This window comes from Egretta garzetta, unplaced genomic scaffold, assembly GCF_000687185.1.
Source record: "Egretta garzetta isolate BGI_Z169 unplaced genomic scaffold, ASM68718v1 scaffold441, whole genome shotgun sequence".
Classification (NCBI taxonomy): domain Eukaryota; kingdom Metazoa; phylum Chordata; class Aves; order Pelecaniformes; family Ardeidae; genus Egretta; species Egretta garzetta.
The window spans coordinates 469,966-491,672 of NW_009258757.1; the positions used below are offsets into that span (position 1 = coordinate 469,966).

The 21,707-nt window shown below is 42.9% G+C and overlaps 1 protein-coding gene across 1 annotated transcript in view; it reads left to right on the forward strand.

The window, feature by feature from the left end:
- Positions 1-16,325, forward strand: part of DENND3 (DENN domain containing 3) — a 38,514-nt gene extending 22,189 nt beyond the window's left edge. Inside the window, exons 11-23 of the mRNA XM_009649270.2 lie at positions 1,015-1,118; positions 1,427-1,608; positions 2,237-2,758; positions 4,063-4,325; positions 4,880-5,050; positions 5,983-6,112; positions 6,563-6,670; positions 7,901-8,040; positions 9,283-9,443; positions 11,085-11,218; positions 12,288-12,403; positions 12,533-12,670; positions 16,058-16,325. Coding sequence (XP_009647565.1) covers positions 1,015-1,118; positions 1,427-1,608; positions 2,237-2,758; positions 4,063-4,325; positions 4,880-5,050; positions 5,983-6,112; positions 6,563-6,670; positions 7,901-8,040; positions 9,283-9,443; positions 11,085-11,218; positions 12,288-12,403; positions 12,533-12,670; positions 16,058-16,258 — 2,370 coding nt within the window. The 3' untranslated portion in view covers positions 16,259-16,325. The remainder of the gene's footprint in view (positions 1-1,014; positions 1,119-1,426; positions 1,609-2,236; positions 2,759-4,062; positions 4,326-4,879; positions 5,051-5,982; positions 6,113-6,562; positions 6,671-7,900; positions 8,041-9,282; positions 9,444-11,084; positions 11,219-12,287; positions 12,404-12,532; positions 12,671-16,057) is intronic.
- Positions 16,326-21,707: the final 5,382 nt, after the last annotated feature.

Below are 21,707 nucleotides of genomic sequence, written 5' to 3' on the forward strand. Positions count from 1 at the left end.
ATCCGGCCCCTAGACTTGTGGATGTCCAGGTGGCATAGCAGGTCAAAGACTGCTTCTTCCTGGATTATGGGGGGTTTATTCCACTCACTGTCCCCATCTTCCAGTTCAGGAGGCTGGGTACCCTGGGCATATCTCATCAGGCCATTAAAGACCGAGGCAAAGAAGGCATTGAGTATCTCAGCCTTTTCCTCGTCTTTAGTGGCAATGTTCCCCCTTGCATCCACTAGAGGATGGAGATTTTCTTTGGATCTCTTCTTGTTGTTAATGTATTCGTAGAAGCTTATTTTGTTATCTCTTACAACAGTGGCCAGGTTGAGTTCTAGCTGGGCCTTTCTAATTTTGTCTCTGCATGACCTAATGAGATCCCTGTACTCTTCTTGGGTTGCCTGCCCCTTCTTCCAAAAGTGGTAAATTCTCCTTTTCCTGATTCCCAGCAAAAGCTCCCTGTCTTCCCCACCATCCGTCTTACGGCACATGGGGACAGTCTGCTCCTGTGCCTTCAAGACTTCATTCTTGAAGAGTGCCCAGCCTTCCTGGACCCCTTTGCCCTGAGCAATTACCTGAGCAGGGAACAATTTTGGGAGTTACCAGGGGAAAAGATGACTCACTTGTCTTTTCAGTTTGGTGACATAATGTTGAGTGCCACAAACTTCTTATTCCAAACAATAGACAATATTACCATCACTTAGTTATAGGCAGAAAATATATACGGCTAAACTTCAGTAGCTAAAACTCTCTGTTTTGCTCAATATTTCTGTTTTTTGTTTGGTTTCATCTTTTGGAGGGTGGTCTGAGGTTACTGTTTGCCACTAAGCAAATACCATGAAAGTGCAGAAGGTGAATGGAAACTGAGTTAGTTTTCTGTTGTTGAAGCTTTCAAATATTTTTGGTTTTGCGTTTGCTAAATTGGAAGTTCTTGGCTTTGTGTATGTCATGGTAATAAAATTGAGCAAAACATGCTAATAAAAATGTGACTTGTAAATGATCCACAGTTAACCAGTTTGTGTCTCGCAGGTTTTAGAGACCCACATGTTTCACTCTTTTCTTAAAGCTCGCCTGAACAGAAAGATGGATGCGTTCGCTCGACTTGAGTTGAGTACCCAGTCTGAAGAGGATAGGTAAAGTTTTCTCATTCCTTATTCTGGTTTTGAATCCTCTGTTGATATCGGTGATAAAAATCCATTTGACTCTCTTGGTATGAGATCAGGCCATCTATTAATATGATCATGACTAATTGATAGGCCATTTTCTTAAGATTACTGTAAAAGGATCATGTGAACATGTCTGGCCATGGCTGTTGAAATTGTAAATTGGTACTATAATTGTAATTTAATACTATTATACAGCAAGAAATGAAATCAAGTAGTAATTTAGTGTGTATGGATACTGAATTTTAAAACTAGTTATGTATTTTTATTTTTCTCAGATTAAACTTGATGTTTCATAGCCCAAGAAGACTGACTATGGAGAAATTGGCTTCCAAACGATTTAATCCACAGTACATGGTTAGTAGGCGTATGGTAATCAGTATGCCTAATCTGCAAGATATCAAGCTGCCAGAGGGCCCTACTCGAAATTCCTCACTTCGACGAATAGAAACAGGCATTGGTAAGGGAAGAATGTGTTGAACTAATGTCTTTTCTGTTGTCTTTATGGGTGACATCACTGAATAATTTTCGCAGAAACAGTGTCAGATGCTGGAAAGAAATGGCAAGCTGGGTCAGTTTGAGCTGAGGCCTGTCTGTTCTTCTCCTTGCATGTTCAATCAGTCTGTAGCCTGCTGTAAGTTTTGCTGTAGCACAAAAGACTGATTGGTCACAATAGGATTGATACTGTAGAATTGCTTCCTGAGTCAGTAACCATGCTCAGTCCTCACCCAACTTATGTGCAGTTCTCCACTGCCTTTAAACAAGGGCTTAGGCTTATCACTGTTTAACAAAGCAACTCTTATAGAAACTGCATGGGTTGGTTTTTTTTTTTTTCCTTTTTTTCCTGACTTTCCCAGAATTGATATTATCATATTAGGGAATATTCTGATAATAAAGATGACGGACACAAATATATTTGTGCCCCCAGCACAACTGTAACTTTACTTGAATTTCATGCAATGTAATTGCTTCCTGCTGTGATGGGGATTCTTTTTTGTTGTTCATAGGGTGGCTGGCTGGGAAGATACTCGTGCTTTTGCTCACTGCTTACCCTAATTAATGTACTTTTTGTTTTGTTTTGTTTTTAGCTGTAAAAATGCCCTCCAAATCAATCAGTACGTTCAAAATCCCAGAACTTCACTTTCCTCTGATTTTCCAGTGTGTTCATTCATACTATACAGACTTCTTCAACCATCTCAGCAAAGCTATAAATACCTTACCACCTGATAACTCAGCATTGCTGGCAAGGTACTTCTACCTCCGGGGGCTTATTAGCTTGATGCAAGGAAAACTACTAAATGCACTTTCTGACTTTCAGAACCTAGATAAAACAGACTTAAGAATTTTCCCTACTGATCTTGTAAGAAAAATAGTGGAAACCATGTCTCCTCCTGAGCGTTCTCAAGCAGATCGCAAACCTGAGCTGAAGAAGTTGATAAGTCGAGTGATGGAAAAACAAAGAGAAGTTATGAAAATAGATGACCATGTTAAAAATTTTGAATTGCCAAAAACACACATGCAGCTGGATGATTTTGTGAAGCGAATCCAGGAATCTGGGATTGTCAAAGATTTAGACACTATACATCGGTTATTTGATGCCCTAACAGTAGGTGAGTATAAGATATAAGATATAGTGACCATCTACATTGGTGCAATGACAGTTTCAAACCGTTCTTTTATATGAACCAAAATAAAGTCTTTATCTCTGGTTGGTTTTAATTATTATTCAACATTTTCTGGGCCTCTAAAAACTCACAATATGTGAGTTTTATGGACTATTTTATTTAATTAGGATAATTATGGAGAATAGATTTAATGTATACAAGAATGTCTATACTTGCAGACCCAATAAAGACAAGGAATATACTTACATTTGGGCACACAATTTACAGTTTTTCAGGTTGTGTAGGTGAGGTAGTTTTGTGATCTGATGGTGTGCAGTTCTGCTTTGGCTTAGATTATGAGTAAAGTGAATACAAGACTGTCCTAGCTGCTAATGGAAAATACCTTTGTGTTGTAAAACCACTAGGTAACATCGCAAGGTAGCAAACTGTTAAAAATAAACTAATAAAATCCAGAATTCAAGCAGCTACAGTTAGTTTCCTCTTGGATGGTCATCATAGCAAAAGGAGAGTTTACCTTTATATTTGAGAGAACTTTCCTCTCTCCTGGATGAGATATGAATCTTGTGGTTGATTTCTAAAAACGTAGTTTCAGGGTGCTTTTATAAAATCCTCTTCAGTTCTCTTTCTGTGCTTAGTTACTCTGTTACATTTTGTGGCCACAAAGGATTAAATATTGGTCAAAATAGCAAGACTATAGCAAGACTTTCTGAATCCAGAAGCAGCATACATCCTGCAAGAATTTGAGTGTGTTTGAGATTCTGCTGTCCAAATGCTTGAATTCTTGGAATAATTAATTAATTAGAATACCTGTTGCTGAAGTCTTTAATTGTTATAGCTTTAGCTTTTATCCCAGGTTGGTAAGTATGTGATATAGTAGCATTCAATAGAATAAAGAACTGGAAACTCATAATATTATTCAGTATAATAGTATTCAGTTCAGTGGGGAAGTACAAATCCTTTCCTGTTGGCTGACTGGATTTTTGGCACGAATTTAAAAAAGCAAACTGGCACAGTGTTTGCTCTCTCCCTCTGTACAGTCGGGTGGAAGGGAGGATGCCGGATACATGGGACCTACGGCCTCTGCTAACTGCAGAGGAATCTTTCTACCTCAAGAGAAGAATTTTCTCTCTTAACTGTTTCCCAGGCCTATTCTTTTGTAGTCTTTGCACCTCGCTTACCCATTACGCTGTTAGGGGCACAATTTGAAAGTTAGTATCTTTTAAAGCTGTCTTTCTGTACAAATCTGTATAACTGTTTCTCACAGTAAACAAATTTTAAAACTGTTTTAGGACATCAGAAACAAATTGATCCTGAAACATTCAGAGATTTCTACAACTACTGGAAAGAAACTGAAGCAGAAGCTCAAGAGGTGAATCTGCCACAAACAGTAATAGAACATCTAGATAAAAATGAATGTGTCTACAAGTTATCTTGCTCAGTTAAAACTAATTATGGTGTAGGAAAAATAGCTCTGACCCAAAAGCGTTTGTTCCTTTTGACTGAAGGAGGACATCCTGGCTATGTCCAGATTGCTGCTTTCAGGGATATAGAGGTGAGCATCAAATAACTTCTTGTTCTCTTGCATGCCTAAGGATATAGGCCATGTTGCGTTCTGCAGAGATCTGTCTCTCAAAGTTTCAGGAAGGTGTGTAGGAAACACCTCTTAAGTCAGCAACTTATGAATGATTAGATAAAATCCTGGCTCTTTGGACCAAGAATTTCAGAGCTGATGTAGTGCGGTTTGCTAGGTGCTAGGATGACATAGAATAAAAATCTAGAGGTCGTAACCTCTAGATGTGCAGAAGGGTGCAAAGCACAGCACATGGGATATAGAGCTAGAGAGGTTTAATAACACGAGCATTAAGTGTGATTATTTGACTGTGGTGTCAGTGAGCCAGTTTGTACCCACTGTAGAGCGAAGTCTGTGTGATGTTGTTTGAATCTTACATTTTCATAAAACCATCTCTGCTTAACGGTGTGTATGGATAATTGAAATCATTAGCTGTAGTTACAAATAGAGAAAGTTGTCCTGTAGATGAGTACTGCACCTTATCTGTGATTGCAAGGTGTATCTTCTTTGCTTTCTTTGTTTCCCTACGTTTCTAGGATGTTAAGAGCACGACTGTAGCTTTCCTTCTTTTGAGAATACCTACTCTGAGGATTAAAACATTATCTAAAAAAGAAGTCTTTGAAGCTAACCTTAAAACTGAGTGTGATCTCTGGTACCTGATAGTGAAAGAAATGTGGGCCGGCAAGAAAATGGCGGATGATCACAAGGTATAAATATGGGAATTTCTAACCAAATAAGTATGAACTATATGCTTTTTGTCTCTGTTCTAAATAATTCAGGCATCCATCTTAGAATTTCTAGGTTTCAGCAAGCAATAGCTAAGTAAGAAACTTTTATTTTTGTTGTTACTTCTAAATATAATACTTCTGGAATAATACAAAAAAGAAAAAGATTACATTTAAAAATATAGGATATTTTTGCCTCATCTGCTGGCATGGAACTTTGAATTTATTCAATGAATTCTGTGAAATAGTTTCTTAAGTTCACAACATATGAAAATAGTGTTCTGAACTAACAGAAAATTTTCCCCACTTTGCTTCAAAATACAATGCGTAGAAGGAATATTGCTTGGTGGCTATAGATCTTTCAATGAATAGAGCAAGATGTATTCTTCTGCCACAGAAACCTTGAGAAAAAGGATCATACAAGCAGGGTTTCCATTTACACCACGTAATTCTTTATGACTGCTGAATTTAATAGTGAAAACGTAGCTTCGTGGTTTTTCAGGAAGGATTTTAATCATTTTAGCCAAGATAAAGCTTGATGTGTACTTCCCTCTCCTGCAAAGAAAGTTTCAGCCTGAAAATGGGTATCCATCCTGTGTCCGCTGTACGTTTTCCATCAGTGCCATTCATGTGGTTTCATTTGCACATCCCGTATCAAGATTGTGCCAGATCTGAAATACTTCTTTCAGCATAATGAATTAATGCTGGCTCCTGGCTCCCTGCTCCATGACATTGCTTGGGAGCAGAACATGTGATGTGGGACTGGGGTTTGACTGCAAGTAGTATGAATTATGCCGTGGGGCAGCAACTGGCTAGTGCTTGTGCTAAGCATGACATGGGTTGTGATTGTTGAATGTGAAGACTTGTAAGATTAATGAGCAACAGATAAACTACAGTAAGACTTTCATCTTTAGGATCCTCAGTATATTCAGCAAGCACTGACAAACGTTCTTCTGATGGATGCTGTGGTTGGTGCCCTGCAGTCCTCCAAAACCATATATGCAGCCTCTAAACTGTCTTATTTTGACAGGATGAAAAATGAAGGTCAGTCACATAGCAGTGGCACAAAGCCTGCTGTTGTTGCATCATCTGTCTCAGCTCTTTCTGTTTAGATTCGGTTTTCAAACTGATTATCTGTAGAAATATAAAAAGATCTTAATCTGATTGCACTTTCACAGACGTAGTTTATTAAATAGTATTAATAGAAAGTTTAGCGTTTTGGGGTTTTTTTGTTTCTGTGCTTCAGAACCTGTCTGTCTCTGTGTTGGCTGCTGTGTTTTTGTTTTGGTTGTTTAGACTGCTTGGGTGTTGTATGCGTGCTTCTGCTACCAGAATTCATACAAATGGTGTTTGGGGTCTCCTAGTCAGCTAAGGCTAGAGGGAAAGAAGAGTGAGAAATGTGAGTAAATGGTGCAGAATTACTATTTCATAAGAATTATAGATCTATTTCAGGCTTACGTGTGCACTTCATGACCTTTTAAAAATCTGTTCTAGTGCCTATGATGGTCCCCAAAACAACTTCAGAGACATTAAAGCACAAGATCAACCCCTCAGCTGGTGAGACATTTCCACAGGCAATAGATGTCTTGCTTTATACGCCAGGTAAGGTGATGTATTGCTTGCTTTGTTAGCCCAGCTTTAATTAGCCTATAAAGCATGTTATCTTGTAACACCTGGTATTATGACTGCCTGATTTTGGTCACATTCTGACATGCTTTGGTTGTGTTTTGAATACTAAAACAGAAAATCATTAAAAAAGAACAGTAACACTGCCTATTAAGATACTCCAAGGCATAGCTTTCACAGTCTTAATTTGTCTTCCTGTGTGTCTATGCCTTATAATAGACTTCAATTATGTGTTAATGTGCTGATTTGCCTTTAAGATTTCTGCTTCATTTAACGAGCAGGGTGGATGAATGGTGCTGCACCATTGATCAATATTCATTGTTATGTTTTTATTTTTCAGTAGAGTCATGTGGGGGTGTTTGGTTGAACCACAGTGCAGGGAATAGCATACCACCTCTTGAAATCCCAGCCAGACCTATATGCACATAACTCTCACTGTAAAGTACGTGATCTAATGATCTAATGTACTGCTCATCGCATGTAGTTTAAGTCCATCCCTGAAGAAAGCGTTATCAATTTCCTTGTGAGCTTTTGTGTGGCACTTGGCTCACTTATATCTACTAATTCAAAAAGCATTGGAGAGAAAAAAGAAAGAAAAGTTGAGTGTGTGCAATGGGCACGAATTTAGGTAGCAGATACGTTAACTCTGGAAATTCCTAACTCTTAACTTCATAACCTTACTAGTCTTCTGGAGTAAGTTCATATGCAATTCCTAGTATTTGGGTAATTTGAGATGAAAGGGGGAAGTTAGCGGAATTATGAAGTTAAGGAAGTGGGCAGGAACAACTGTATGTGGGTGGGTGGTGGTGGGTTCAGTGGTGCTTTTCTTTCTTTGTAGTATGAGGCTTTTAAGTGGAGCTCTAATGGAGCAGATAGAAAGAGTGGATTTATTAGTTGTATTTCACAGGGCTTAAAAGCCTTCCTGCGATCCCGGTTAGCTAAGTACTTAGTCATCAATGAAAAAGATTATCTCTGCTCTGAGTAACTTTGAAGTGTAAGATTAAATCATAAGGTGAGCTCAACAAATAGATGAGAACGAGCACAAATTCATTGTGAAGACTGTGTCATTCATTAACTGGTGATGTAAGTTCCAGAACACAGATGCGTTTTGTTAGAAAGCTGCTCTGCCAAATAGTGGTTTTCCCACATGTCTCCAAAAGTGGTTTATTTTCTTTTATCTCTTTCATTTTCTCTGCTTCATTCTAGGGCATCTTGACCCTTCAGAAAGACCTGGCAATGCTCATCCGAAACTGTGGTGTGCTTTAAATGAGGGGAAAGTGGTGGTCTTTGATGCCTCTACCTGGTCTATTGAACAACACTGTTTCAAAATGGGCCGCTCTAAACTGGTAAGACTGACACACATATCACAATTGCTGCTTTAGCTTGGTGTTTTTGTTGCTATAGCCTGTATGATCCTGAGTTGTTGTTGTTTGTTAAAAGTTGTAGAAAGACACTTGAGTTGTCTGGGCTTCAGTTAACTTGGAGAAATGGAGATTTTTTGAGAAAAATGGAAAGGAGAGAAAATGGATTCCTAACAAAGCCAGTCAACTGGTGGGAAGTGGTGGATTGGGTATCAGGAGGGCCTGCTGGCCTAACAGCATGGCTTCTTGGGGCAGGAATGTGGGTTTGACACAGTTGAGAAGAAAGAGTAATGGAGAGAATTAATATAAAGAGAAGATGAGACGAGCCCTGAGAATGGATGAAAAGTCACTTGTGCTGAAGAACTGGAAATTGGGGATAGGTGTAAGGAAAGCAGGTGAATGATATTGAAAGAGAGATAGTGCTCTAAAAGAAGATGACTCAACCAGCAGGTTAAAGAGAACTGCTTGTGAAAGAACACCTGAAAAGAATAACTGCCTTGATGAAAGGGGAAGCTCAACCAGAGCTGCAGACTGAATGAAAACCACACAGTAGAGAGAACATGCAGGAGAATAGATTAGATAGGTCAGTTGTGTCTCAGCTTTCACATATCACTGTGGATGAGTGTGGGAGAGTCAAAAAGGGAGAGGTAAAGCTGATAGTGAAGGGCTGGGTGGAGGGAAGGTGGAAATCCAGAAGAGTTGGATACCGTCCTAGCCTGAAGAAGAGAAGGAAAAGAGGAGGAAAGTTTGGAACTGGTGGGACTCGCAGAGAAATGAGGAGCTTCTGAATGGGAGAAGGACGTTCCAGAGACAGTAGAGAAGACAGTATTTTCTTAGACACCGCTTCTAACTGAAGTAGGAAGTATGTTTATATCAGATGGTTAGGACGGCTTCCATTCCAGAAGAGAGAAGTACATGTAACTTCTGTGGTTTTCCCCTGATGACCTTTGTAAGTTTTACTTTGTTTGGGTGAGGAAACTCAGCTTTGAGTCAGGTACCAAGATACATTATTAATCCTGTTTACTGAAGGGTAAACTCAGCAGAGAGATCTGTCCTTTCTCATTATTTATAGATCAGAGCAAAAAACCAGAATACTGGAGCACTGAGTCTTGATCTCTTACTGTAATCACCAGAAAACTGTAGCATCTTAGTATAGCCTTTTTCCATGTTACATTAAAGAGAGTTGTTTTCTTCTAGATTTTATTTAATCCTGTGTTTTCTCCCCAGACTTGTATGATCATGGTAGAACAGAGTCAAGTGTGGATTGGTTCTCAAGACTCCATTATTTATATAATCAACACCCACAGTATGTCTTGTAATAAGCAGCTAAATGATCATCGTTCTGATGTTACAGACATCATTGTGGAGAAGAAGAACGGAATATCTAGGTATATTTAATTACAATGTTTTCTTCTATAAAATATATATACACAAGCAAATGTGAAGGACGTCTGTACCACCAGAAGAGTCATGGACATGTGGAGAAACTTTCTGTGGTTAAATAGAAAGTGATTTTATGGAGCTAGAAGAGTATTCACCAGCCTAGAGAATTTGGCCTGCAGTGAGCAGAGGACTGGTTAAAGATCCAGATGATACAGTACTGTACTTTAGTTATTTGACTGAAACAAAGGCAAAAAGTTAATTTGTGCTCAAGGAAAAGGAGCCCATATGGAAAACCAGTGACTGATTTTCCTAGATGTTGGAAAGAACTCACTGTGTTAAATGGGGGGGCTTATCCTGCTAACATAAGCCTTCATTTAGCCCGTTTTTGTAGCTCCCATATTGTATATGGTAAACTAAGAATTTCCTTTTTAAAGAAAGAGCACTATGTACTTTGGAACAAGGAGGTTAAAGGAATGATTTTTTGGATGAGGATGAGAGCAGCCACGAATTGGCAGCATCCAGCGATGAATCAATACAAATGCAGTTTAAAGGCCACTTCATTTTTGCTTTGAGCCCATCATCGACTAGATGTTTACAGCGTGCTTCTGGATTTTTTTTCTGCCTATTTATAAAAGAAATAATACATTTATTGTTTTGTTCAGGCAAAATGCTTTTGATCTTTTGGTAGCACAGGCAAGAGTGTTGGCTGGAGGCCCTAACCTGCGGTCTTCCCATGGGGGCAGCAACTCCCAGGCCAGGCTAGACATCAGCCATAGCTTGCCAGTGGAGCAGCAGGCGTAACTGGGTTTCAGGGACAATTTGCTTAGGTGATGTTGGAACCTTCTAAAAAAAACATTTTCTCATCTGAAGACAACAAATGTTAAAGGTAAAAAAAAAAAAAAAAGGGATAGTATAATTTGTTTTCTCAGGTGCAGTAGCAAAGAAAAACAGTTCTGAGATATTTTTGTCCTAACTTGAGAGAGAAAGAGAAAATCCAACAGGCCACAATGTTCAGGACAATTATAGGGGAAAGTTTTTGTTCTGCTTAACTCCTCATGCGTGATGTAATGCATGCTCTAGTTCACTTAGAGCTCTGAATGAGCCTGCAGTGTTTCCAATGATACAGAGTTTGTGAAGTATAATCTTAAGAAGAAAAAAATATCTGTACTAGAATACTTTGATTCCAGTAGGAGACACAAGCAGCTTGAAAGGTGGATGCCTGGCTGCAACCCAAAGCTCTTGCTTGCTTAAATGCATTTTCAGCTGTCTGGAGCCAGGTCCCTAGAATATAGTGAGGGAAGAAAAAAAAGTTTAGATCCTTCCCTAGGCGTCTTGTTGGGCACAGGATGGAAATGTTCCTCACCACTTGAGACTCTGGTCACCTTGTTTAAAAGAATTGAACCAGTCTAATTGTTCACTATTAAAATAATGTATCTGGCCTTGAAGGCTTTTGGACTTCAGTCCATTTTCTGTTGGAAGTAGTTACTGTGCTTTACTCTTCCAGTCTCTGAAATTAAGAACATTAATTTGGCTTACTGTAAAATTGGTTATTTTGCAAGTAAGTCTCTAATGTGTATGCACTGTGTTCTGAACGTGAATGTACACTATACTATTGTTGTTGTTCTTTTTTTAATCTGTACCAACAGTGAAGCGTACTCAAGCAGTTTAGATGGAACAGTGATTGCTTGGAACATCAACACTCTGAAAGTTAACCGTGTCTTTCAAGTGCCCTGCCAAAATCTCACTTCTATCAAGCTTCATAATGACCAACTGTGGTGCTGTAAGTTCATTCCTCAAATAATTAAAAAAAACCTAAATTACTTCTTCACATAATATGCTGTTTTATTAGACAGAACAATACATTAATCTCAGACTTGTGCGTACATGTGCTAAGCTAATGGTTGGACTTGATGACCTTTAAGGTCTTTTCCAACCTAAATGATTCTATGATGTTCTTACCCAGTTCTCCACTGTAGGTAAGGCCTCTAAACCACTCACATAGATGGCTAGCTTGGATCACTCCTGGAGGTATTGCTCCTGCTGCAGCATGTGACTTGTGGCTGCATGGTGTTTGTCTGACCTCCCCTGGCGATGCCTGTAAATTGGAATGGAAAACTTTGAGGAAGTCCTTTTAAAGTGTAGAGGGGCAATAGCAGTTGCAAATTGCGTTTGGTATTTCAGCTAGACTTTATGGTATTGGTCTGATGTGGTAATCCCCAGACCTGTATTTTGGCGGTTTCTAGAAATGTCATCCCCTCTGTAGGAGTTTATCATGAATGATGTAAAGCTTTGTGTGATCATCTTGAAGTTGTTTCATAAGTGGTGGCTAATTCAAGAATTTTGCACTGATTCTCAGTACTGCCTCACACAAGAGCCTGGATCCAAACATACTTTAACTGAAAAGCAGCTAAAGCTTTGGGAAATTCCTGGTCCTGCTGTGGGCAGTTGTGATGCTGACATTGCTGTGGTGGGGAAGGATTCAGCCCTGTTAACTTCGTAGCACAGACACTTGGTCTCAGTTCTGTAGATGAAAATAATTGTGTACTTGAGAACCTAAGTATCAGATGTCTTAAAATTAAGGAGTTTGTTTCCTCTCCTCTCATCATTTTTGGACTCTAAACTAACAGATTTATGCACTGCAGAACAGCAACTAGCATTTGGAGAAAGAAAGACTTAAAAAATAGTTACTGTGGAAAAACAGGAAGAAATACCTCAAAGATTTCACTGTTGATTGAGAAGCAAGACAGCTGTTAGATGCATCCATTTAATTTTGCCTTTTTTCACCACGGTTTATAGAGATGGAGGAAGTGGGCACTTCTGTTACTAACCCTTTATCTTTAATATTAAAGGTACTGGAAGTTGCATACTTGTAGTGTCTACTTGTGAATTTCGACTACAGATGAAAATTGAACATCACCTGAAGGATGCGTGTTCCTATTTTCTCTGCTTCCAGCTCTTTCCTGAGGTATTATATTCAAACTGTTAACAGAGTTTAAAGAAAGCATGACTATGTGGCATTAAAAGCCATAATTACTTATCACAGTATAGTTCCTGTCGGCGGTGCTCAAGTTAAACATGTCTTTCTGTGCTTTAGAGAGATGAAGTGTGGGCGTCTTATTCAGGGAGCAGTGACCTGTATATTTGGAACACCAAAGACTTCACAAGTACACCTCAAAAGATTCATCTTCAAGATTGCTCTGAGATTACTTGTATGATAAGAGTTAAAAATCAGGTGAGAGCCATTTGGACTGGTTTTGCCTGTTGTGGAATTCTTTACTAAAGTTTTGTCTGTTTGCAGCTCTTGGGCTGCTACTGGTTAGCGTTCTTACTGGGTGTTTGTGTACATACTCGTTTGAAATGTTGATTCCTCTTTGAATTCAGAGAAGCTAATGACTGTCCAACACAACTGGTTGTTACAGGTATACCCCAAATTGCATGTCAAGCCAAAAGCCTCATCAGTGATTAAACGTGTGGTGACTTTTATTAGCTATTGACATTTTCAGAGAACCGTAGAAACTGAAAGTTTAGGTCCTTTGATATTTAATCTCAGGGCTACTAAGACTAAGCCTTGGAAAATGTTAACAGACAAACAATAAATGCCAATTAGCTTTCCTGGTTTTGTAGGTGACCTGTTTCTTGTTTAGTTACCACATTGTTAACTTAACAGAGACCAAAGGAGCCAAAGGCTTCCTACCCAAACATCTTGTGTCCCTGTCGTATTGGCCTCAGGCTGTGTACCTGCTCTTTCTGCATGGTATCAGTAGCTGTGCAAATGATTGCAGTTGTGAGACCATATGGACAGATTTAGGGTGAATTTGCAAAAAAAATAGCTAATGCATTATCAGGAAAGCAACTTTCTGAATCTTTGTCTCAGATTTTCCCTCCTTCCTTCCTCAAGAGTGGCTTTTTTCATGAAGTGCCGCCTCACGAAATAGGGAAGCTTTCTGTGTATTCAGCCCTTGGTTAGATTTGTCAACCAAAATGGAAAAACCTTTTGAGATATCAGTCCCCAAAGTAGAGATGGGTATATTTAACCCCTGTTTCAAGGGAGTTAGAGGACTGTTTGGAAACCCCAAGGCATTAAAGTCTCTCTTGTTCTACTCAGTAACTGTATTCCTTTCCTATTCCACTTACTACTCACTCAGCTCCACCTTAACTAACACTGTAGTCCAACTCATTGATATAAAAGGAACAACTGGAAAATATCCCTGTGTGATCCATCTCCTGAACCTGAGCGTTCAATGCGTTGTCTTTCAGCCTGCCAGCATCTTGGCAACCTTGGTTGTCTGGAGCCCATTGTAGGAGCTGGAGCACCCGTACTCCTCTTCTACACAGCATTACAGTTACTGAGAATGAACTTGCAGCCTGGTAAAGGCTAACAGCAGCGTTAGTAGGGTTGTCTGCCACAGGCTTGCTTTTAAGGGCTTTGATTAAAAACAAGCCATTGTTTGTCTTTAAAAAACCTGAGATAAAACCAATGGCGTGACGTGCCTATCTGAAATGGGATGCTTTCTGGCTGGCAAGCATTACTAATACATATTACTAATATTCTGTTCTAATACACGATGTTCAGTACAAGCCAGTACAACTGGCTTGTGTGAGGAATAGTGTGGCCAGCAGGAGCAGGGAAGTGATCGTGCCCCTGTACTCGGCACTGCTGAAGCCGCACCTCAAATAGTTTTGGGCTCCTCACTATTGGAAACACATTGCGTTGCTGGAACATGTCCAGAGGAGAGCAACCAAGCTGATGAAGGGTCTAAAGCACAAGTCTTATGAGGAATGACTGAGGGACCTGGGGTTGTTCAGCCTGGAGAAGAGAAGGCTGAGGGGAGACCTTATCGCTCCCTACAACTGCCTGAAAGGAGGGTGTAGGGAGGTGGTGTTGGTCTCTTCTCCCAGGTAACGGGCGATAGGACGAGGGGAAATGGCCTCAAGTTGTGCCAGGGGAGGTTTAGGTTGGACGCTAGGAAAAATTTCTTCCCTGAAAGGGTTGTCAAGCACTGGAATGGGCTGTCCAGGGAATGGGGAGAGGCTCCATCCCGGGGGGGATTTAAAACCCGGGCAGACGAGGTGCTTAGGGACATCATTTAGTGGTGGGATGGCAGGGTTAGGGTAACAGCTGGGCTTGATGATCTTAAAGGTGTTTTCCAACCAAAATGACTCTATGATTCTGTGACTTACCCTGTACAAAACTATGCACAAGAAGACCACAGCTTTTTTTCTGCTGGGTCAGACCAGATGCAGCTGACCCCATATTCTATCTCTAACAGTGGCAATAGCAATGCTGTGTGGGGAGAGCATGTGAACCTGGCCTCTACCTGCAGTCCGTTCCCCTTAAGCTCCCTCACTGCCCATGGTTCTTGTTTAGGGGTACTCAACTGTACACCTCAGTCTTTTATTATCTATTTTTGGACCCAATCTCTGTGGATCTGACTTCCTTTTGAACTTGCTGGTGCCACAGTTTCCTGTAGCAGCAGGTTCCAGAAATCCACTGCCAGCCATGTACAGAGAAGTACTTTCTTCTAAGTGAAACTGAACTCTTACTGGTTTCCACGTGTCCCTTGCTTCTCTAATTGTGGGATGTGTTGCTCTGCATTCTGCTTGTCTTCACTTTTGTGATTTCTGTAAACCTTAACATGATCCCTCATTAGCTGCCTTCTCTCCAGCCTAAGGAGTCGGCTTTTTCCATCTTTGCTCATAGGACAGCTGCTCCTTTCTCTGGATAGTTTTAGTTACTCTTCCCTGGATTTTTCTCTGCTTTTGCAGTGCAGACAGCAGAACTGCACACTGCGCCCAAGCATGCTGTGGTTTATACAGTGGTAAAGTGGTACCTTCTGTCTTATTGGGTCTGTGGAACCAAAGGCAAGTCCAGTTGCCAAGGCGAGCAGCTCCGGCACTGGGAGTTCACGCAACGGTTGCTGCGCAGGAAGGGTGCTGTAACTGCCAGCTTGAGCAGGGAGCAATGGTGCCCACCCAGCAGAAGGCCACGGCCTCTCCAAGCTCTGCACCCACCACGACTGAGGCAGCTTCCCAGGCAGAGCTCCATCAGGAACACGCTGCCAGCCGGGTGCCAGGCTGCAGGCTGCGCCCTGCTCTTAGGCCAGTACCGGGCGGCAGCAGTGAGCACCCCTGTGGGAGCTGCGCCCAGGGACAGGAACTCCTCCGCTGGGTGACAAAGCCCTGGGAGGAGGTGAGGAGGGTGAGGAGCATCGGGGAGTGTAAGGGACAGACAGACTGCTGGAACCGCCCGCTGCCATCCCTGGGACAGGCCTGTCAGGCAACAGGACACATCGTATGGAGGATTCCCTGTCCTCTCTCTCTGCCTGGCTGAATGCAGGGGCTTTGGGGCTGGGGGCAATGGTGACAAGTTCCCACCTGGTGCAGCAGGAGCCCCAGGAGGAGGTGAGGAGGGTGAGGAGCATTAGGGAGTGCGAGGGACAGGCAGACATGAACTCCAACAGATACACGCATATAGGAAATTTTCAGTGTTTTCCTTTTCCAGCCTAGCAAGAGAGAACGCTCACAGTATCAGTGTAGCATGTAAAACTCCTCGACTGCATCCTAGGCTGAAATATAAGGTAGTGAAAATGACTGTGGTTTGGTTTTGTTTTGCCTCCAGATGTGGGTTGGCAGCAGTGGAAGATCGCAAGGCAAAAGCAAAGGGAAGATCTATGTCATCAGTGCTGAGAAGAAGACTGTGGAGAAAGAACTGGTGGGTCATGCCGATACAGTAAAGGCGCTGTGCTCGGCAGAGGACAGATACGTCCTCAGCGGCTCTGGAAAGGAAGAAGGGAAGATTGCCATTTGGAAAGCCGAATAGTTAAGCTATTCAAAATATGTCTACCTGTGCTGGAAAAAAGTGAAGACCTCAGGCTGTGTTGACTCTAGCGTTTTGCATATATTTCAACCACCTGTCAGTGTTGCTGTTTTGTATTTGAGTTATTTTAGTCCCTACGCTGCTGTAGAAAATGGGAGAAGAAGTGAATCTCTCCTTGCACCTTGTACTGCTTCTGCGCATTTGATACAGAAACATGAATGGGGGGGTCACTGGCTTTAAACTTGCCAGGGTCAGGGATATGGGCCAGACTGCGCGGTGCAAATTGCATTGAGCGAGCCGAAGCCAGCTCAGTAATTCCACTGGAGCTCTTGTTGGGCAGTGCGTGGGTTGCCTGAAAAGCGGGATTCAACACTGTCTTTACAGCCTATAATAGCTGGAAATGGTCACCAAAAAGAGGAAAAACCCCTCAGTGCATTTGGATTTATGGAGTTACTGTAAATGCTGAGTATTTTTCTGAACTAGCAGCCAGATCTAGATCTGTCCGTTGCCCCGTGTGTGTATTTATGGTGCAGTATTGTTTAAAAAGTAGACGCAGCCAGGCTCTCCCTGACAGCACTGAAAGCTCCCTGCTGGTGAAACAAGATACTTCGATGTTCTTAATGACTCTCTTACTTTTTAAACTTGTTTTTTCTTTAAAAACAATGCACAGCGCTTGACACATGTAACAGTTTTTGAAACTGATTTATTTATTTTTTAAATCTGAAGCACTTAATTAATTTCCATATATATATTTTACTTGCTTTTGGAAGCAACCTTTCAGTAACTGTGCAAACAAACCTCTGCCACTCCTCCCTTCAGTCATCGTGTCTGTAATCAGAGAACTGCTGGTATTTTGCATAGAACCTGCTTAATTTTTAAGTACTGCAGAGTCATCAAACTACTCCTTAATTACCGAAGCGAGCATCGTCGGATTGCAAGTCTAGAGGAGAACACGAGCAACGTAGCTTCCTGATGTACACTGGTTTTTCTACTGATGACCATTATCTGCAAGTAAAACAGTAAATCTGTGCAGAACTGTATCAGTCCTGAGCGAAGTGGAACACGATATTTAAAATATTGTAAATAGAAGGGAAAAAATGGGCTGCTACTTTTGTTAATAAATATAAAGCGGTGGAGGTCTAATAGAAATGTAAATTACTGGAAATACACTCCATGTAATATTTCTAACTCTTTCAATGTGCTGATGAAAGATTTTATCATATGATGGTAATTAAAATTTTACCTTTTTAGGGTTTTTTGCCCCCATTTAAGAATATTAAACACTATAATGATATTGGCCTATCTTTGTACCTTGTTCTTTTTCCTGTGTAACAATACAAGAACGATGAGTTTCAGCAGTGACTCCCATCCTATCTGTGTGCTGCGGAGAGGAATTGCCTGGGTTTTTCTCTCTCTCTATATTCTCCTTTCTAAAACCAGCTCCTGCTGGTGACATCTCCTCGTTTGAATCCCTCATCTGTAACTTTCAGGTTCCTTATTTCGCCCCTGGCAGCTGTCTGGCTGGTAAGCGAGATTAATTATTTACTGAATTAAAAAGATTTCTTTGTACAGAGACACGTAAGTGCTGCTACAGAAATTTCACTTGCTGCCGAGGTGAACCCAGCTACACCACCCTGCCACCTGCCTGTCGTTGCCTTCACTGATTTTCATTCCTGCCAGACTTTTTAAACCTGGTTTTATCTTCTCCACTGGTTCATACCTGGCTTGTGAAGACGTCAGATGACAAAACTACGAAATGTCCATTTTCATGCTCGCGAATTCTTTTATTGATAAAAGACTCCAAAGTAATTTATTGAATGGGGACGTAATTTATTGAGTAGATGTCTCATTTTTAAAAACGCTCCTTTCTTTTAATACCAGCTGTGGAACACCAGTAGATAGGAGAAGAGTTTAACCACATCCAGACAAAGCTCCTTGAAGAAAACTCACCCATCCCAAGAGCAGAAGGACCAGCAAGACCCATCTGACTGAGGTGAGGAGCGCAAGGGCGTGCTGGTTTGTCTCTCCGGGTGTGATGAGAAAGCTCAGTGTCATGGTTTAACCCGGCTGGCAACTCAGCACCACGCAGCCGCTCGCTCACTCCCCCCCTCCCTCAGTGGGATGGGGGAGAGAATCGGAAAGAAAATAAAAGGTTAGAGCCGAGGGCTGAGATAAAGACAGTTTAATAAGAGAAAATAATAATAATAGTAATAATGAGAATGATAACAGAATATACAGAATATACAAAATGAATGAGGCACAATGCAATTGCTCACCACCCGCCGACCGATGCCCAGCCCGTCCCGAGCTGCGAGCAGTCCTCGAGCCGCGAGCAGTCTCCCCGCGACCGACCGACCGAACTAACCCCCCCCCAAGCATGACGTTCTATGGTATGGAATAGCTCTTTGGTCAGTTTGGGTTAGCTGTGCTAGCTGTGCTGTACTCCCAGCTTGTTATGCACCTGGGCAAGCAGGAGAAGCTCAAAAAGTCCTTGAGTAGTCTGAGCACTACTTGGCAACAGCTGAAAACATCAGTGTGTTATCAACATTCTTCTGGTACTAAATCCAAAACACAGCACTATGCTAGCTACTATGAAGAAAATTAGCTCTATCCCAGCCGAAACCAGGACACTCAGGTATGTGTTCAGTTCACCATTTCAGCTTTGCTCCAGCGTTACGGCTGTGGAAATGAACCTGCAGGAACAGCGCTGCAGGGCTTTCTTCAGTTTTGGGTGGATTTTCGGTTACTTGCCGCGGTGGGAAGGCTTAGGGGAAGGGATCCTCAGATCCCTGGTGGTCCTCAGAGCTCCTCTTTGCCACGATGCTTACAAAGACCTTGCCAGGTCTAGCTGCCAGTGCACAGCTCATCCTGCCAACTGATACTGGCTCGTGACTCCCGTGTCTTTGTCCGGCTGTTGTTTCGCCCTGTGCCGAGCTGTTTGAGGCAGATACCATTCTGGCTGTGTTCATGTAGTGCTTGCCGTGATGCTGTGTGGGCCCGTGGCAAGGGCTTCTGCAAACCGTGACACTATAAATACCAGCGCTTGATGGTTTGTGTTTTGTAAACTGTTTGTTGAGCCTTCCAGTTAAAAAACAGATTGTCGGAGCTCAGAACAGGCTGATGAGCAGTGGGAAAGTTTTACACTGTACCTGAAATTCTCAATCACAAAACAGTGCTTAGAGGTGGCCATGTGAATAGAAAACAGACGTTGTAGGAATATTTCTGGACTCACTGATTGACCAGACAGAGCCCCTACGTCCTCCCAGTCTGTTCTCTTTTCCCTTGTGGCTCCTCTCTGCCTCTCTCCAAGTGATTCCCTTGCAGAGAAGGGACAAAGTCCTTCCAAGCAGTAAGAAAGATGCCCCTTGCAGGAGCAGAGACTCAGTAAGTGACAGGGCTGAGGGCACTCGATCCCTCCCTTGCCCGAAGGCTGAGCTGCTGTTGGCCTCCGCCTGAGACTGGCCCGGGCCTCCCCCAGTCCAGCTGAGCCACCATCCCCTTCTCTGCCTCTCTGAAGCGTTGCCCGTTTCTTGGAAGCCCTCTGAAGTTCAAGGCTAATGTTTGTTTAATTCTTTTTTGCTGTTGATATTTTCCCAGGTTTGCCAAACCGGAGGAAGTGAGGGGAGCAGAGAGAGCGGCCGGGAGCCCACAGCTCACTTGATATTGGCTGAGGAGACCTGGGCGGGAGCAGCAGCGGGCAAGCCCATGCAAGTGTAAAAGAAGCCCCTGGGGAGCACTAGTGACCAGGGTGGGTGAGCAGGGCATGGTGCGGCAGTTTGCACAGCAGGGCGTGCACTGAAGCTCTGCTGGCCACACCAGGGAGCAATGGTGCCCACCCAGCAGAAGGCCACGGCCTCTCCAAGCTCTGCACCCACCACAAATGAGGCAGCTTCCCAGGCAGAGCTCCATCAGGAACACGCTGCCAGGCGGGTGCCAGGCTGCAGGCTGCGCCCTGCTCTTAGGCCAGTACCGGACGGCAGCAGTGAGCACCCCTGTGGGAGCTGCGCCCAGGGACAGGAACTCCTCCGCTGGGTGACAGAGCCCTGGGAGGAGGCGAGGAGGGTGAGGAGCATCAGGGAGTGTGAGGGACAGACAGACTGCTGGAACCATACGCTGCCATCCCTGGGACCGGCCTGTCAGGACACAGGACACATCTTCACTGGGATCTCAAAGGTCTTTTCCAACCAAAGTGATTCTATGATTCTATGAGGATTCCCTGTCCTCTCTCCACCTGGCTGAACACAGGGACTTCAGGTCTGGGGGCAATGGCGACAAGTTCCCGCCCAGCGCAGCAGGCCCATCTCCTCTGTGACTGCCCCACCTGCCCAGGTGCCCTCACATAACAGGTACGGGGCTCCACAAGTGGAACCAAACAACAAGGGTAATGGCCCGTCCTACGCCCTGTGTCAAAACTTCTTCCATAAAGAAAAAAAGATGGGGCATGGCCATAGGAGACTCCCTTCTGAGGGGAACAGAAGGCCCAATGTGCCGACGACCCAGTGCTTAGGGAAATCTGCTGCCACCCTGGGGCCTGGGTTAAAGATGGGATGAGAAAGCGTCCTACCCTGGTACGGCCCTCGGATTATTATCCATTACTGATTTTTCATGTTGGCAGCAATGAAATTGCAATGAGAAGTCCAAGGGCAATCAAGAGAGACCTCAGGGCCTTGGGACGACTGGTTAAGGGATCAGGTGCACAAGCAGTGTTCTCCTTTGTCCTTCCAGTGGCAGGGAATGATGAGGGAAGACTCAGGAAGACCCAGGAGATCAATACCTGGCTCAGAGTCTGGTGTCACTGGCAGAATTTTGGTTTTTTTGATCATTGATCGGTCTACACAACACCAGGCCTGCTGGTGGCAGATGGGGTACTCCTTTCTCAAAAAGGGAAAAGGATCTTTGTGTAGGAGTGAGCAGAGCTTTAAACTAGATTTGAGGGGGGGGAAGGGCTAAAACCAGGCTTGCTAGAGATAAGCCTGTGGTGGCACGCCAATGTTTGAGGGATGTTGTGCTAACAGTCTGCCCTGGCAGCCAAAAGGGCCAAGTGGGGGTGCATCAATAACAGCGTAGGTAGCTGGTTAAGGGAGGTGATTGTCCCACTCTACACTGCACTGGTGTGGCCCCACCTCGAGTATTTTGTGCAGTTTTGGGCACCTCAGTATAATCATAGAATCATAGAATGTTTAGGGTTGGAAGGGACCACTAGTGGTCATCTAGTCCAACCCCTCTGCAGTGAGCAGGGACACTGCTAACTAGATCAGGTTGCTCAGAGCCCCATCCAACCTGGCCTTGAATGCTTCCAGGGATGGGGCCTCCACTACCTCTCTGGGCAACCTGTTCCAGTGTTTTACCACCTTCAGTGTAAAGAATTTCTTACTTATATCCATTCTAAATCTACCCTGTTTTAGTTTAAAACCATTACCCCTTGTCCTGTCACAGCTGGCCCTACTAAAAA